The 17,351-nt window shown below is 43.2% G+C and overlaps 1 protein-coding gene across 2 annotated transcripts; it reads left to right on the forward strand.

Annotated features, from left to right (window-relative positions):
• The first annotated feature begins 2,065 nt into the window (after positions 1–2,065).
• On the forward strand, positions 2,066–17,003 carry nyap2a (neuronal tyrosine-phosphorylated phosphoinositide-3-kinase adaptor 2a). 2 transcript variants are annotated; one of them, XM_055028431.1, is made up of 7 exons: positions 2,066–2,357; positions 5,778–5,994; positions 7,290–7,603; positions 8,722–9,789; positions 10,531–10,713; positions 11,541–11,653; positions 14,595–17,003. In XM_055028431.1, the coding sequence occupies exons 2-7, from the start codon at positions 5,792–5,794 to the stop codon at positions 14,814–14,816; spliced, it is 2,103 nt and encodes a 700-aa protein (XP_054884406.1). In that variant the 5' UTR covers positions 2,066–2,357; positions 5,778–5,791; the 3' UTR covers positions 14,817–17,003. The 2 variants fall into 2 exon arrangements, with proteins under 2 accessions (XP_054884406.1, XP_054884407.1); XM_055028432.1 differs by having other exon boundaries at positions 11,744–14,708.
• The last annotated feature ends 348 nt before the right edge of the window (positions 17,004–17,351 follow it).

Raw genomic sequence — 17,351 nt, forward strand, 5'->3', positions numbered from 1 at the left:
AGAACCATCTGACTGGTTCTGGGTTCAGGATCAACATTCTTCACACACAGAGGCTTTATTTATTTTCTTTTGCAACAAAAATCTGAGAGTTTGACTGAAACCCAAACGAGTCTAGTTAAAGTCCAGTTAAAGTCTAGTTAAAGTCCAGTTAAAGTCTAGTTAAAGTCCAGTTAACACCGAGCCGTGAATGAGAAACTCATGATCACATTAAACCCAAAGCAAATAAAACAATCAGTTATTATATAGATAAATCAACTCATCAGATTCAGGACAGTAAATGTTTGTTTTGGGCGACAGTGTGTAAACTATTGCTAATCTGCTAATGCGCTAACGGCAGAGCTAAGTTTTTGTTTAGCATTTTAGCTGTGAAAACGTTTAGCGCCTTTAGCTTAAATTTTCCAGGTAGATTTTAGTTCTAATTTGTCTGTTTTTAAAATTTCAGTTGAATAAAATTGGACATTCATGTTGATCGACTTGCAGTTTCATTTCCTCTCTTCATGTGTTCATTAATATTCATAATAGTTTCAAAAACCAGCTGAAGACACATTTGTTCGGTTTGGCTTTTAATCAGTTTGATCTTGTTTTTTGTCACATATTCTGTTTTATCTTCTGTGTTTTTATGTCTTATTTCTGGAAAACACTTTGCTGTTTCTGAACTGTGAAAGGCTCTACAAAAATAAAGTTACTTTTTAAATTAAGCTTATTGAACAAATGGCAAATAGGCAAACAAAACATGAGATTTACAGAAAAATACACTTACATAAACAAACAACCAGAGATGCTAATTAGACAAATATGGAAAAATTCATACCTATAAATTGTTGTGAGAACTTTAAATTGGTGTTCCTCATGCTCTCCACTGTGACGCAGTGCAGCACATTACATTTACTCTGTACCCAGAATGCATTGCACTTGAACAATATGCTGTTTAATATTTGCTGATGTCCTGAGTGCTTTCTGACCCTAAAGTCAGAATCAGTGACAGAGTTAGAAAAACTCAGACTGTAGAAGTTAAAACATAAAGTTAATAAAGATACAGGCTCATTATTACAACATTTTATTCATGTTTGTTTCGTGTTTATGATTCTCTTTCTGTCCAGATGGAACCAAATACTCTGGAATCATTTCAGGAACATGAATATGTTTGTTTTTGAGGTTTTTGAAGGTGAACTGGATCTGCACAAAAGTTACATTCATCAATAAAATATACTTTCTCAGCTACTGGTTCTGAATAAAAAAAACTCATGAAGATCTGCAGAAAAATTTCAGAAAATCAATCATTGAATGTGATTGGTCCAACTGGTCCAACTGGTCCAGCTGGTTCCCTCAGGAATCCAGACCGGAACCAGCAGACGAACCGGGATGTTTCTAAATGGTCTGATGCTGAATCTTTAAAGTTTCAGTTTCATTTATCACATCGTTTATCATTTATTCTGATAAATTTCTTGTGTTATGAGAGTTTCAGTAAATGTGAAAATTAAAAGCAGTGGTTATGTGCAGTTTAGTGGTTCTGGTTTTGGTTCTGTTGACTGGCGAAAAGTTTTATCACAAAATTTTACGGTACTTTTGTAAAAATGATGAAAGCGATGACAAGAGTTATTTATTGCTTCCTTTTAGGTAAGTACTGACAGAAACTGTATTTAATTATTTCAAATTAATTCTATATCAATGCATTTTTATTGAACAGTTTTAAAAAATAGTAAAATAATCTTGACAACAGACCATTTTATTTGGAATTTATCATATGAAAAATAAATCAAAATCTTATGGTAAGGAATTTATTACTATTAATAATAAATGATATGATAAATGTTCACTTCTACTTCACTCATCGATCCAACAGGAACCGAACCGAGTCCAGTTCCTGAATCACTGGTCAGAAAATCAGAGAGCTGTGACATCACACGGTAGTGGAGAAACACCATGTGACCTCATCACACACACACACACACACACACACACACACACACACACACACACACACACACACACACACACACACACACACACACACCGAGCCGCCGTCAGCAGGAGGAGGAGCCAGCAGGCTGAGGATGCTGTCAGGTTGCCGTGGTTTCAGCCTCCTGCTTCTTGAGCCGACCGTTGCGCGCGCGGCCAACGGCTGAGAGCCGTGAGGATTTATGACAGGACGGAGGGAAGGAGGAGAGAAGGAAAGGAGGGGAGGAGGAGGCTGTGACAGCAGGAGGTGTTGAAGGGTGGATTATCGCTGCCGCAGAAAAACATCAGAGTCATCGTTTCCTCTGAGTTCCGGCCATCAGGAAGCTCCATCACTCCATCTGAGCAGAGGGAGGACTGAAGCAGGGATGGAGGGACTGTGAGTCCTCGCTGGTCCTCAGGTAAGCCTTCACGTCTTCAACATGTCTGCCTGCTCCACTCATTTACTTCACCTTGATGTGAATAGAATCAGGTGTCAATAAAGTCTGCTCAAAACACATCCGGCTCCTTCCCACCCAGAACCATTTCCCTCCAACATGGCCGCCATCTTTCAGCAGAAAGCAGAACAAAATTAAAAATATAGAAATATAAAAAAGGTTATTATTTTGGAATGAACATGAAGAATAAATTCGGTAAATAAAAACAAACACGAAATGTCGCAGACAGGAAATGACCCAGGCATGATCCAACATGGCCGCCTGATTAGATATGATCCAATATGGCTGCCTGATCAGATGTGATGTCATATGGCTTCCTGGTCAACATTTTTAAAGCAAACCAAAAGCAGAAAGTGAAAAAACGGAAACCAGAAGATCACAGGACTGACAGCAGAACCCGTTGGGCCTGAAACCAATGGACCACCAAACCAAAACCAGAGATCAGCAGGACTAAAACCAGAGGCTTATGGGACTGAAACCTGGAAACAACAGCACAGAAACCATGGTACTACTGAACTAAAGCCAGAAATAAAACCAATGGACCACCAAACCAAAACCAGAGTCAAAAAGACTGAAACCAGAAGACCATAGAAGTGAAAATAGAGCACCAAAGAACCATTGGACTAAAACCAGAGAACAACAGGACTGAAACTAGAGGCTCATGGGAAACAACTGGTAGAAAACCAATAGACCAACAAACCAAAACCAGAGAACTAAAGGATTAAAACTCAAAGAGCAAAGAACTGAAAATAGAGAAGAACCAGGCAGAAATATGACAACTTGACCAACAGGCTGAAACCAGAGCACCTTGAGACACAAACTGGTTTAGTACCAGAATGAAACCAGAGAACCACTGGACTAAAACAAGATTTCATTGAGTGATGATTCATCCATCCAATCCAAAACAGTCTGTCCTTTCAACATAAAAACAGGTTCAGTTCATTTCCACAATGAAATCACAGCAACTCAAATTCACACCAGAACAACCCAGTTATGTAGACAGACTGTCCAATTTGACCCTGATGGACAACAAGGCGGATCGAATCAGGAAACTCCCAAAGGACGAGTCGTTCACCTGAAACCAAGCATGTCGGACGGAACGACTTCCTTTTCACAGGATGAAACCGACAACAGAACCAGAACAAGAATCATGGTGAGCAGCTGGTCATCTGAAGTGACCGACTGGGATCTGATGAGACATCCATCCGTCCATCCGTCCATCCATCCATCCGTCCATCCATCCGTCCATCCGTCCGTCCGTCCATCCGTCCATCCATCCGTCCGTCCGTCCGTCCGTCCGTCCGTCCGTCCGTCCATCCATCCATCCATCCATCCATCCATCCATCATCCATCCATCCATCCATCCATCCATCCATCCATCCATCCATCCATCCATCCATCCATCCATCCATCCATCCATCCATCCATTTGTCCGTCAGCCTGGTTTCTCTTGCTCTTGTTTTCTATTCTTGGTTTTTGTTCTAAGCTCTTTGGTTTTTGTTTTTGGGTTCGGTTCTGTTTAGGGTTCTGTTTGTCCAGACAGGAACTCGGTTTCTGAGGCTCTTTGAAGGAGTTACAGTCATTTAGAAAATTAAAACTGACATCAGTAAACCAGATCCAAACGCTATGAAACGTGATCTGGACCTATTAGCTGCTGGTTTCTTTGTTCATTTGAGTTCTTGATAACTTTCTCCAGAACCAGACAGATTCGGGTCGCAGGTGGAATCTATGCAGGACCTTTAGAAACTGACATTTAGCAGATATTTCTGCAGTTTTGCTTGCTTGTGTTTCCTGCAGCAGTTCATCTCAGGATCCTCTGCTTTGAATTTCAGATTCAGCAGATTATGTGCCTCTCAGCTCCTTAAAGCATTAGCACAGAGCCGGAAACGGCGGCAGAACCGTCGGGAAGCAGAACCCAGAGCAGAGTCGAGTTCAGGTCTCCGGGCTGCAGAAGGTGGTTGATGGAGAGACGTTACGTAAATGAATCGACTTCATGTCTGAACGTTATTGAATCAGCCGCAGACGAGGCGTCGGGCTGGAGATGCTCCGTCTCCCAAACATCGACCCGCCGCTGGGTTAGGAGGAACATCTGTCCCTCTCCTCCTCCTCCTCCTTCCATCAGCTCCCCTTCATCAGTCGCGCACAAGGAGGCATTACATCACGCTCCTCTGAGAGATGCTGCTGTTGCTAGGTTACCGCTGGCTGACTCTTCCATTTTTAGAAGGATGCTGAGAGAAGAGGGTGGGGGAGGGGAATCAGAAAGACACCAAACAGCCTGAACTGAAGGCCCTTCAGATGGTTTCATTGATCTGCACGTGTAACAGTGCATCAGTCAGTTATTTATATAACGTTAAATATCAGAGAATCAAACATTCGGAGGAATTTGGGGCATCAGAAACCAGCTTACAGTCCGACTCTGGTTCTGGCAGGAACGGGTCTGAATCAGAATCAAGCTAAAGAAGCAGGAAGTGAAGCTGTTTTCTAGGAACAAACTCTTTCTCCTGTTTTTCTGCTGCAGTTTTTATGTTTTTGGTGCTCATCTTTCCCCATGTTGGTTCTTTTATTATTTACTTTACAAACTAACCCTAAAACATAAACTTTGTGTAAACTTTTTGCATCAACTCTCTGGGAACAGGAGGATCAACAACTTTTTAAAATAATCTCTGATTTCTCTCCATAGAAAAATGGACTTGAGTTATTTGGTTTCAGAGCGACTGGCAGCTCCACTGAGTATGTAGCTCGTCTATGTTTTGCTGTTTACTCTTCTCTAAATTTAATGTTACCTTAATGGGAACAAACAGTTGAAGCTCATTTTCACACAAAACGAAAGCTTTCATAATCACCAAACTGAGAGTTAAAGAATCTAAACTTGTGATATTTGAGCTGGTTGTGGTCAAATCGACACAGCGGCCTAAAAACCACTGATGCACCAAACCACAGGCTGCGGTCTGACAGTGAATCTAATTCCAGTTGCCTCTGAAGTCAGAGCTGGACGTGACATCACAGCCGAGTTAGCAATATCCCAGTTAGCATAGCCAGAGAAGTTGGGATTCCAACATGGCGGCGCCCAGGAGCCACTGAGCTTTACTTTCCACACACAAACACAACTTGTAATTTTCTCAACTTGAAGTTACATTCACTTCATTTTGCACCAATTTTAGATGCACTGTTACAAGATAAACATGTTTTCACCACAGATTACTAACATGGATGTGAGGAGCGGCCATATTGGATCTCAAAGTCTGTGTTTCAGAAATGCTCAGACTTTCTAGCATTCTACTTGAGTTTTCCGGGTTTAGTTGAACGTCACTGGTCAGAACCAGCCACAGAACCAGACGGAGCTAAACGTCCGACCCGTCGTTGACCTTCTGTCCTCGTCCTCAGATCCGTGGGGAGTCATGACCTCTCAGGAAGAGGCGTCTTCCTTCAGGAGGTTCTTTCAGTACGTGGAGGACAGCGCCCTCCGAACATACGACGGTCTGGTGATCCAAAACGCTTCCGACATCGCCAGAGAGAGCGACCGCGTTCGGAACCAGACCAACTGGACCTACCTACAGGAGAAACACCAGAAGAAGAGACGGCAAGAAGAGACCATCAAGAGGTAAACAGGCAGTTCTGTAACTCAGACGTTTAATGTTTAAAGGTATCACTTCATCAGACTTTATTTTGAAATGCCAGGATTTTGACCATCAAGAAGAGGCAGGTTCTCTTAGCGAGTCTTAAACTGAACATCTTGATTCTCCTTAAATCTCCAGATTTTTTGATTATGACACTTAAATGATTTGACTGGCTGACTCAGGATGAAACCATGTCAGACTACAAACGATGTTGGAATCATGAAGAGGTGAAAGTTTAGCTCTGATGAATAACATGATGGCGAAGAGTTTATCTTACTAGTTTAGTGATCAATCTCAATCAACTACAGAACCTGAGCAAACTTGACGATGGTTCGACTGGAGGCCAAAATGAAAACATTTGTTTTCAGCTGCTGTGATTCTTTCTTTCTGCTCTGCGTCAGCAACAGGTTGCTCAACCCTTTGACCAACAGGTTGCTCAACCCTTTGACCAACAGGTTGCTCAACCCTTTGACCAACCTGTTCCCCTCCTCGCCTGTGGGGGCGCTGCACCAATAACCACTGAACGAAACAGCATGAAAACCTTCTCTGAAGACACTGAGCACAACTTCCTTCTTCAAGAAATGCAAACAACAACAGAGAGGCATCAGATTTTAGCGGTTGGAGGATTTCTCTTTTGTCTTCATCAAAAGACCAGCAGCCATTTCTCCCACTGGTGCTCGGCTAGCATGTTTGTTTTGATTGCATTTACCCAGGATGCCCTGCGCTGGAATCAGATTTCTGCTTTTGGAGCGGTCTCCAGTCCGCTTGGCGTTCACATATGTATTCAAACCGAACGAGAGTTCACTTCAACTCAACCCAGACCGAGGTTTGTAGGCAGACCAGAGTTAGCTTTTTTGATCAAAGTTTGATTACATATTCATTCCAAATGAACTTTCTAGACAAATTCAGAAGTTTGATTAAAGCGGTCCTAACAGGCTTGGTGTGAATGAACCCTAGGTTTATGGCTATAGTCTCCAACGCCAGCGCTAGTGGACCTGGGATCCTACAGCTTTTACACGTGTCTCTGCTTTAACACACCTTAATCAAATAAATAAGTCATAGTTTTTAGGTGCTAGTGTCCTGCACCTAAAAGCTGCAGGACACTAGCGATCAAAGACCCTTACTTTACAGGCCATTTTAATCCTCATCTCCCACCACGTTGAGACATGGATCCCTGACCTCTTGAATCAAACAAATCTCCTCGTATCTTTTCTCCTGATGCTTGACTGAATCTTTTCAGGTGATCGCACGAATCAAACATTCTCCTGGTCTTTTCCAGGATTGGAGAAGACGTTGCCACGGCCTCAGATGGAGCATACTCTGGAAAACATTTCAGGATGGGCTTCATGACGATGCCGGCGCCACAGGACCGACTGCCCACGCCGACCCAAGGCTTCACTGTGCGATCCCAGTCTCTTCACTCAGTCGGCGGTGGAGAGGAAGACTCCAACCACAGTCGCAAGCAACCTCCACCCAAACCCAAGCGAGACCCGACCACCAAACTGAGCAGCAGCTCTGAGGCGGTGGACGGAGTCTCTGGTTTCATGAAGAGAGAGTATCAAGAAGCTAAAGATGGTGCCGAACTTTCAGAAGGTGAGATTTGAGTCATCCATGTCCTGTTCCTAGGTAGCCAATCTCCCAAAGGCTTCAGATCAGTTGTGTTCAGCTTTCACAGGTTGTCGTTGATGATGCTGTTGCCAAAACTTGGTTTCTATGAACTGGGTAACTACTATAAAACTTAATGGCAAACTTGGACATTGGAGTTGGGTGATTTGGGTGAGGGAAGTATTAAAATGCAAGCATTTCTTATCAGTCCGTTTTCTTTTAAATATCCATAATACAGCCAAATGGTGATGTGACCTTCCTTTCTAATTTCCTCTTGAGTTGTTATATTCATTTTCTCCTGTAACTCCTCTCCAATCTTTTCATTTTTAAGCAGCTATTGGCCGCAGTGGCGAAACATGAAACTGCTCCTGCGTACTCAGGTGTACTGCGTGTATTCTGTGGATTGTGTACTGACTGCAGACGGTTGAGATTTTATAGTCAGTACATTTGTGTGCATAGTAGACAAATGAATATTTGGTACACATTGGTACGCATTGCAGGCAATTGATATTGATTGTCTACATGTGACTAATTCAACAAAACTTGTCAAAATTTTGTCAAATTTGTGTCCAACTTGACAACCAACTTGATTGGATATTACCATGTTTCCCAAACTATCTGAATGTATAATAGAAAGGGGTCAGTAACTCAACTACACGCCCAGTGGACGTTTGCTACGAGTTCACATCAACCTCCCGAGAGCGAGTTCGCTGGGTCAACACAAAACTGAACCAGCTACTCACCATGTTGTTGCTAGGAAAGTGAGTGAGATTGTTGATGCCATCACCCGAGCTAGGCTAGCTTAGCTGTGAGACGTTGAGCTGCTAAAGCCTTTCCTTTGCCTACATCTCCCAGAATGCTACATGGTTCTTGATTGGAGTTCAATGAAATTATCAACATTTCATCTGACTTGTTTTTTATTGCTATTAATCAAGTACCTGTCACAATAGCTATCATTATTGTGTTATCGTCCAGCCCAATTAGATTATAGATTTACTTGAATCAGATGAGATCGGGAGACAAATACGACTCTGTAAGTCACTGAGCATTACGCATGAATGAGAAGTAAGGATTTCTTTGGGTTTTCTGTTTCTGTTTGCCTGCAGCTCGATACCATCACCACAGTGAAGAATCCAGGAAGATGCCTCCACCCAAACCCAAGAGAGACCCAAACACTCAGCTTAGCTCCTCTTTTGATGAGTCCTACGTCCGTAACCACTGCAGCAAGAAGTCTTCCCTCCATGGCGACAAATCCTCGTCTCAGAGTCACAGCCCGGCGTCCAGAGACACAGACGACGAAGAGCCGGTTTACATCGAGATGGTCGGAAACATCCTGCGTGAGCTGAAAGGTCAGGAAGCCGTGGACGACGAGCAAAGCGAGTCTGTGTACGAGGAGATGAAGTATCCGATGCTGGAGGACTTTCTGCAGGATGTGCAGTCCACCATCATCGACAGTGAGGCGTGGTCTTCCCGCGGTTCGTTCTGTGACATTCCTCCACCCTTCCCAAACCTCCTGACTCACCGCCCTCCGCTGCTCGTCTTCCCGCCCGCCCCGGTCCAATGCTCCCCCAACTCCGACGAGTCCCCTCTCACCCCGCTTGATGTCACTCGTCTGCCTGTGCTAGAAAATGTTAGCTTGAGTAAATCGGGTGGAGCAGAGCAGCCACAGGGCTCTGGTCACCACCGTAAAGATCGGGACCGGGATCGGGACCGGGACCGGGATCGGGATCGGGATCGGGACGCGTCCCACACTCACACAGTCACATCCTCTGGTCGCTCATCAGCCCCTCCCCTGGCCTCCAGTTTTTACAAGTCATCAAGCTCCGCCCACAGTGGTCACGGCTACCCCCGCAGCCAATCAGCATGTCCATCTCCGGTCAGCATGGGGCGCGCTCTGACTCCTCTGAGTTTGAAGAGGCCGCCCCCTTATGACACTCTGATAGCAGGAGGAAGCATACCCCGCTCCTCTTCCTCCTCCTCCTCATCCTCACAGAGGGCAGGAGAGGGCGGAGCTAAACTCAGTAACTCGTCCTCCGCCCACGGCTCCATGCACAACGTCTCGGCGCGCTGCCAGACTCCCACCAGCCCGCTGGACGAACTCAACAACCTGTTTGCGTCAGGCAGGCAGGTGATGAAGAGGAGCTCGGCAGGGAGGAAGGGCAGAGAGGGTGAAGGTAAGAATATCACAGAAATGTGACGAGCAAGAACAGAATCAGGTTATCATAATTAACTAAGACTAACGAAATAACAATATTAAAATTGAGAAATCGTTTTCATCACCTGAAATAAAAAAAAACAATAATTAATGGAGGAAACTGTAAACCTAAAACATACTGATCTGACTCTTTGTTTTTGTGTTTATGAATCTATTTATTGGCCTTCCATGAAATTATAGCCTGGTGGCTAATTTCATCTCTAGTCAAACTGACAGATAATGCGAAAAAATTAATATATAAAACAACATCGAAGGGGCAGTATTATGTAAAATCTACTTTGTCATTCTGTTTGTCCTTCATCAACCTGGTTGCTTTGATTCTTTCATCTTTGAGAAATCCTTTAATGTCCATGGCAACTATTCAGTCATACAAAACGCCTGGATGGACCAAGCCCCGCCTCTGAGACACAGCTCCTCCCCCACTCAGCTCCTTCAGACTAGCCAGAAGTAATTAGCAAACTCCTGGTAGAACTGCAGAGCTCATCATAGAAGCTGCTGCTCAGTAAAACTGTTGCTAAAGGGATAATGGAGGAGCCATGATGGGATGACTTCCTGAAGGCGGAGTATTTATTTTAGGTCATATTTGATATAACTCAACGTTGATGATCGTCTCTTTTATCCGAAACCTTCAAAGGTTTTATTTAAATCATTTCAACTGGTTTGAGAATTATTTTACATTTGCATTGTTTGATTTCTGCAGGAGACTCCAAGTCTCTGCCAAGACACGACAGCAAAGACAGAGACGGACAATCCAGTCCTGTTTCCAGCAGGATGGGGAGATCGTCTGTGAGCCCCACCATGATGCTGACGGGAGGAGGAGGAGCAGGAGGAGGAGGAGGAGGAGCAGGAGGAGGAGGAGCAGGAGGAGGAGCAGGAGGAGGAGGTGAGATCCTGTAATCCTCTAAAAATTCAATGTGTTGAATTTCTTCTTGTTTTGTGAGAAGAGGCGACTGAACTTCTTTCCTCCGGTGAGAAGTCGACGTTGGGTCGCGGTGCGACTCCCTCTCCGTTTCGCTCTCTAAGTGCTGAACGATTCCCCAGACAGTTGGAGAGCAGCAGCCATTGAAAGCTCACTCAGCGCTGATTAAACCGCTCTGTCTCATCTCCTGCTAATTTTATTGCGCTGCTGCATCATCAGATTGTATTGGATTGCTTGTTGATGTAACCTCTGGGCTAATCGCACTTTAAGTTCTGTGTCTTATTGCTACAGTAACGTCACGCTTCCCTAAAAAAATGTGTTGTTTTTTTCTTATTTTGAGTATTTTAGCTGTTTCTAAGGTTTGCATAACTAATGCACTGCAAAAATCTGACCAAGTATTGTTTCTAGTTTATTGAGGAAATTCGCTTTAGATACAACAAAACTAACTTACTGTCATGACATGCGGACGCAGAGAGGCAGACGCAGAGGACCCAGGTTGGTGTGAAGAACAATGATGGTTTTAATCAATATTGAGAAATTATTCACTTTTTAAAACTCCTACATCTTGATGAAAAGTTACTTGTAAACTAGTTTTGTCGTAATTCAAGTTTAATAAGAAATTTGCCCTAGAAACTGGACCAAACTTTCTTGGTATGATTTTGTGTTTTTACAGTGTAACATTGGATTCATCTGATCTGTACTCTATGGCTTCTTAGCTCTAGGATGAATCATTTTCTGAAGCTCAGGTGAGCAGCTGATACCTGTCAGGTGACTGATGTCTGGTTCTGCAGAATCAAAGACTGTGGGTAAACTGGGCCGGTCCGCATCAACGTCAGGGGTTCCCTCTCCAGGCGGAACGCCGCAGCGCCACCTCTATGACGCCCACCACCCGGTCCTCAGCCAGGTAAGCCGCCCCGCCCGCCCCGCCCCCTCTCACCTGATTGCTCTTGTCTGTGTCACCTGTCCTGACCATATGTTTGAAATGTTCACACAGGACTGAGCTTTGGTGAACAAACAGAGAGCAGGAGCTTCACATCGTCTCCTGAACTTAGTCTCACTCTGAATTTTAAACACTAACAGCCTGCAGCAGCTGAACATAACTGGCTCAGTAACACTTGATTACTAACATGCTGAAGTTTCTAACAGCAGCACTAATACCGCACTGACGCTCCACTAACAGTGAGTCATTCTGAGACACTTCAACACAATAAAACTTTAAAAACTCCACAGTCATAAGATCATAAACTCAAAAGTCACATTCCTATAGTTACTGACCCCGCCCCTATCGATACTGACTCCGCCCTTATCGATACTGACCCCGCCCTTATTGATACTGACCCCGCCCCTATCGATACTGACCCCGCCCCTATCGACTCCGCCCCAACTTTCCACGCCCCATTTTAAATTCATGCTGACCACGCCCATTCCTGATGCAAATTGCTCACGCTGTGACTCATGCTGACCCTGCACCTTTATGTTGCATGCTGATTCTTGTGGCGTGACCTTTGACCCTGCCCTGACCCAACTGGACCTACTTTTCCACCCTGTTGTTAAGTATTCTGATGCACACCCTGGCAGGGTTTCAGTCCGGTTTGAAGTTCAGACTTGCCCCCATTTTTTATACATATTGATGAACTCTGACACATGACACCTACAGGTCATCCCCAATGTTTGGAGTGCGCTCCATTTTAATACTTACCAACCATGTTCCATATTTAATACATACTGACCAGACGTTATTACCACACAATCTGTCCCAGAAGCCCGATCCGAACCTTCTGCTCATGTGAATCTACTTCTTAAAATTATTAGTTTTAGCATTGTTTTCAAATGACCAAAGTGATTTATATTTTGTTTTTTTAACCATCTGGAAGTATTTCCTGTAGCGCCTGTGCTAACGCCGGGACGTCGTTGCAATTCGTTCTTCCTGGACAGATTCTGTCATGACGCATCATTCTTTACATAATGACCCTGCCCCTTTCTGATGCAACTTCCCACGCTGTGACCCCTGCTGACCCTGCACCTTTCTGTTGCATGCTGATTCTTATGGTATGACCTCTGACCCTGCCCTGTCCCAACCGGATCTACAGGTCTGCCCTGTTGTTATGCGTTCTGACGGCCCAGTTTTAGTCCAGTTTTTACAGTCATCCTTCATGTAACGCAGGAGTAACGATGATTTTCATTCATTTACACAGAGTTAATGAAGCATAACATAATCAATCCTGTTTTTCACCATTATTTCCTTTAATTGGAGATCATTACTGAAGCAACACAGAGGCTCCCAGTGCTAACTGGAAGAACTGGGCTGAAACTGAGTCGATCCTCACCTGACATCCATCACCTTCCCCTGTGGTTGTGTTTCTGTGCCAAACTTTTTCAAATAAAAACCAAAATGTCTGGTGTGGTGTTTGTTCTGTCTCAGTCTGCAGTGTTGTTTTTTATTTAAATCATTTTTGGGGATCGCTGTAGTGTGTGTTCACTGGTTTCTGGTTTCCAACTGATTTAACTGAACTGAATTATTAAGGGTCCAGTCCATAATGTCGGATTTGACTCTCATTATCTTTTTAATTAAAACGCTTAAAAATCTGCATATTGATTGTAATTATTAACATTTGTTTAAATTTGTTTTCATTCAGACAAATTCATAATAAAGCTGCTTTTATTCGTACACTGCAAAAACAAAGTAATTTAGGTCTAGTTTCTTGTTTAAATATCTTGGTTCACGTTAAATAGGATAAAACTAACTTAGCAACTTTACAGAGATATTGGAGTTTGTTTAATAATAACCCAGTGAATAACCTGATTCTTTGGGCTGAGTTTCTTGGCCCACGTCAATTTACTGTCGAATCGATATGTTAGACACAGTGAAATGCTTTCCATTAACGGAGAGAACTGGGAACAGCAGGGAACCAAAATGACTCCAACAGGCATCATCGGTTCATCCAGGAGCTCACAGAAAAATCTAGATAACGACTAAAGTTCTGCAAACCAGTGAAGGTCAGAGGTCATAATTCAACCATATGACAGAGGCTGAGGGAAATTACATTAGAGTTCCAAAGCCAGAACCACAGCTGACCCACATGAACACAAAGTCCATCTCAGTTCTACCAAAAACACTTTCATGATGTTTGATCTCAACAATGCTCTGTCAGAAAACCCTGAATAACGAACCGCTGTCGGGTTTGACCTCAACGCTTTGGCTATGCTGCAGAACAGTAAACACATCTGCAAGCTCAGTACATCACCGAATGGCTCAGAAAATGTGGTTAGCATGAAACCATTTAGCAACATTCCTTTACAGTAAAATAGACGGTTTCCATTGTTGGTGTAATTAAACCAATCAGAAGCATTTTTCATATTCCTTTAACTGTGGAGGTCATTGCTAACTAAAATGCTAGCTGCACCAAAGCATAATCATAAACATTAGCTCTGCTAATCAACACAGTATTTAGCAGAAGCTAATGCTACAGCATGTGCTACAACACAACACGTCTCTACAGGGTCATATTTTTATGGAAGTGATTCTTTCAGTCATAATGTCAGTTTTATAGTAGTTATCTTTACTGTAGAACTACAGCAAAGCATTATGGGTACAGAATGAACATCATTTGCTGCATCTGTGAACAACACTTTAGCAAAAGCGCTAAAGTGCTTCCAAAACGTTAGCTCTGCTATTAGCATATTAGCATATTGTATCCACCACGGAACTTTAATAAATAGGCCAATGGATCCATCCACAGGCTGACGTTAGAGCTGAATGTGACCCAGAATCCCCTCAGTGAGGCTCAGTGTCAGGCAGGACCACAGCGTGTGAACGATGCTGACGAGCTGTTCTTCATCACCAGATGCCGTGGCTCTGCGGCGACGCCACCATGATGGAGATGATCGAGAAGAAGAGAGTTTTGTGCCGAGAGATCAAAGCCCGTCAGCGGCCGGAGAAGAACCTGTGCAAGCAGGACAGCATGCCCAACCTGCCCAGCTGGAGGAGGAAGCAGCCGCCGCCATACTCGGCCCCGCCCACCGCCACCGGTCACGCCACCACCGTGTTCTGGGACACCGCCATCTGAGATCCACCCAGAGGGGACAACACTCTCCACTGAGACAGAGAGAAACGATGAGGATGATGAGAGTGATGATGATGTCATGTTGATGATGATGATGTCATGTTGATGATGATGGTAACCATCGTGGTGATGGTCATGATGATGATGATCATGATGGTGATGAAGATCATAATTATTAATAATGATCTTCATCACTGTTATTGGTAATGATGATGCTGCTGCTGATGATGATGATGATAACCACAGTGGTGACAAGAGGTGGTCATGAGGAAGGTGATGGGAATGAAGATAATTATTATCATGATGATGATGATGGTCATGATAATGACAGGACGATGATGAAGATGATATCTCATCATCATCATCATCTTCCTCCGGAGCTGCTGGCCGGTTGAATTTGCTGCCAGCTGATTGGTTGATGAGTTGAACTTTCCAGTCATTCTTTTTGTTTTGAACAGTCATTTGATTCACTTTGCGGACTCACCTGCTTTGATGTCTCCACTTCCTGTCACGTGACGCAGTTTGAGTTGACTTCATCTTCATCTGAACCTCGTTAATGTTCCAATTAATGTGCGTCAGTAAACAAGCATCGATCAGATCAACGCCGCTGCTTCTGTTCGTCCTCCCCAATGAGGACACTCACTTTACAAGATGCATTTTGAGGGTCAGACCCGGTTCTGACCTGGTTCCGGTCCAAACGGACAGCCTTTCCGCCAGGTTTTATCTCATCAAGGCAAAGGTTCAACCAGGTGTCCTGCTGTCCAATCAGAGCGCAGAGCGGCGCGCAGGGGGCGTGGCTGTTCAGGTGTAGCAGAGATTCCCGTCTTCTTTCTAGTTCTTATTTTTTTATCTGTAAAATATTCAGATGGTTGTTTCTTTTTAAGTCGTGTAGCAGAAAATATGAACTCCTCTATGTTTGAAAAGAAGACGCGGCGCATCTCTGCGATGTGTTTTTATATTTCTGGAAGAAAAGATGGTGACGTCTGTGCGTGGAGTGTAGTCGGAATGTGAACATGTTTTTATAAAATATTTTAAAACTGAAAATATTTTGGCAGGCTGGTTGTTGGTTTGTGTTCATTTGCAAGTGGTGAATTTTCAATCCAGCCTGACTCCAGTTTGTTCCCAGTTTGATTCCAGTTTGATTCCAGTTTCACTGCAATTTAAAACTCAGATTGTAGTTTTAGTCTCAAGTTTAACTCTTGTTGGTTTTCAGACTAATTTCAGTCTAGTCTACATGGCTCTGGTATAACTCCAGACTGTCACCAGTTTGACTCCAGTTTAACTCCAGTGTGAATCCAGTTTGACGGCAGCAGAACTCTGCAGCAAACTAAAGTAACTAGTCTGAGTTTGAACTAGAACTTGAGTTAACTAACCCAGGTAAACTGGGTTCAGTTTGATCCAAACCTTACCACAGTGTGAACACAGATTCAATCCAGTTTGGCTTCATAAATGTAGCCAACAACGATTTGTCCTGTTGGATAACAGCCATTTCCACACCACAGTGTGAATCACACTCAAACAGTTTATCAGGACCTTCACTTGACCTTTGACCTGGAGGTCAGGTGGCTGTTGATCTGCAGATGCCTGCTGGTCTTGATGAACCAGGAGAAACAAAACTTCTTTCTGTGATCAACGCGAAACGACTTGAAGCCAAGCGCCGGATTCAGGGTGAAATATGCACATGGATTAAATATAAAATATTTATCTGCTCACAAACTTCTTTTGCACAAAATGTTTGTCATCATTAAACGAAGTGCACTTCCTGAGTTTGTAAAAGTTTCATCAAACACAATTTATTTGTAGTTATTTACAGGAAATGAATATTATATCAGCCTATATTGATGTTTCATGCAGTTTCTTTAGGAAACGATTAAAATTGAGCTGAAATGCTGAAGAGAAGCAGATTGAGTTCTGATTGGTCCAAAGATCAGCTAACGAGAGGAAGGTTGGAGATGCAGCAATCTGATTGGTTGATGGAAGCATTTAAACATTGTGTGACAGGAAGCTGGTTCAGATTATTCATGACTTGTTCTTCGTGCACTGTGAGAATCTGATGGACGCTGCGGTTTCCTGCTCTGAGATTATTGCACTCATTTATTTTTATTGAAACTGTGAGAAAGAAAAAAACTTATGTATTTGATTATGTTTTCATCAGTGAAGATGAAATATGAATAAAGTTGATTTTTCTGATCCAGCCTCTTCTCTTGTTTGTGATTTAAGACTCGACTGGTTGGCAAAATGAGAACAGCAGCACGGAATACAGCCATAAAAGAATCACCTGAATAACATCTATAAAACAAGATTAACTACAAATCCTGTTCACTGATAAGATGTCTGCTGATATTATTTAATATTAAAATAAAATGATTTTTTTATCACTCAGAACTGAGCTTATTCTACACACCCCGTTTTTACTGAACAGAACTTTATTAAAGGTATTTTTAATGTGATCCGGTCTAAAATAGTGCATGTGTAATGTAGCTTCTAGATTGGACCCATGAACACACCTACACCCTGTTTCTCCACCTCCCATGATCC

Source organism: Poeciliopsis prolifica, unplaced genomic scaffold (assembly GCF_027474105.1).
Source record: "Poeciliopsis prolifica strain line A6 unplaced genomic scaffold, Auburn_PproV2 SCAFFOLD004, whole genome shotgun sequence".
Taxonomy (NCBI): Eukaryota; Metazoa; Chordata; class Actinopteri; order Cyprinodontiformes; family Poeciliidae; genus Poeciliopsis; species Poeciliopsis prolifica.

What these genes read in the sequence shown, in the direction of transcription:
- nyap2a (XM_055028431.1), top strand. Translation starts at nt 5,792, where the DNA reads ATGACCTCTCAGGAAGAGGCGTCTTCCTTCAGGAGGTTCTTTCAGTAC. An exon ending in TGGTGCCGAACTTTCAGAAG is followed by an intron (nt 7,604 to 8,721) that starts GTGAGATTTGAG and finishes GTTTGCCTGCAG; the next exon opens with CTCGATACCATCACCACAGT. An exon ending in ACCACCCGGTCCTCAGCCAG is followed by an intron (nt 11,654 to 14,594) that starts GTAAGCCGCCCC and finishes CTTCATCACCAG; the next exon opens with ATGCCGTGGCTCTGCGGCGA.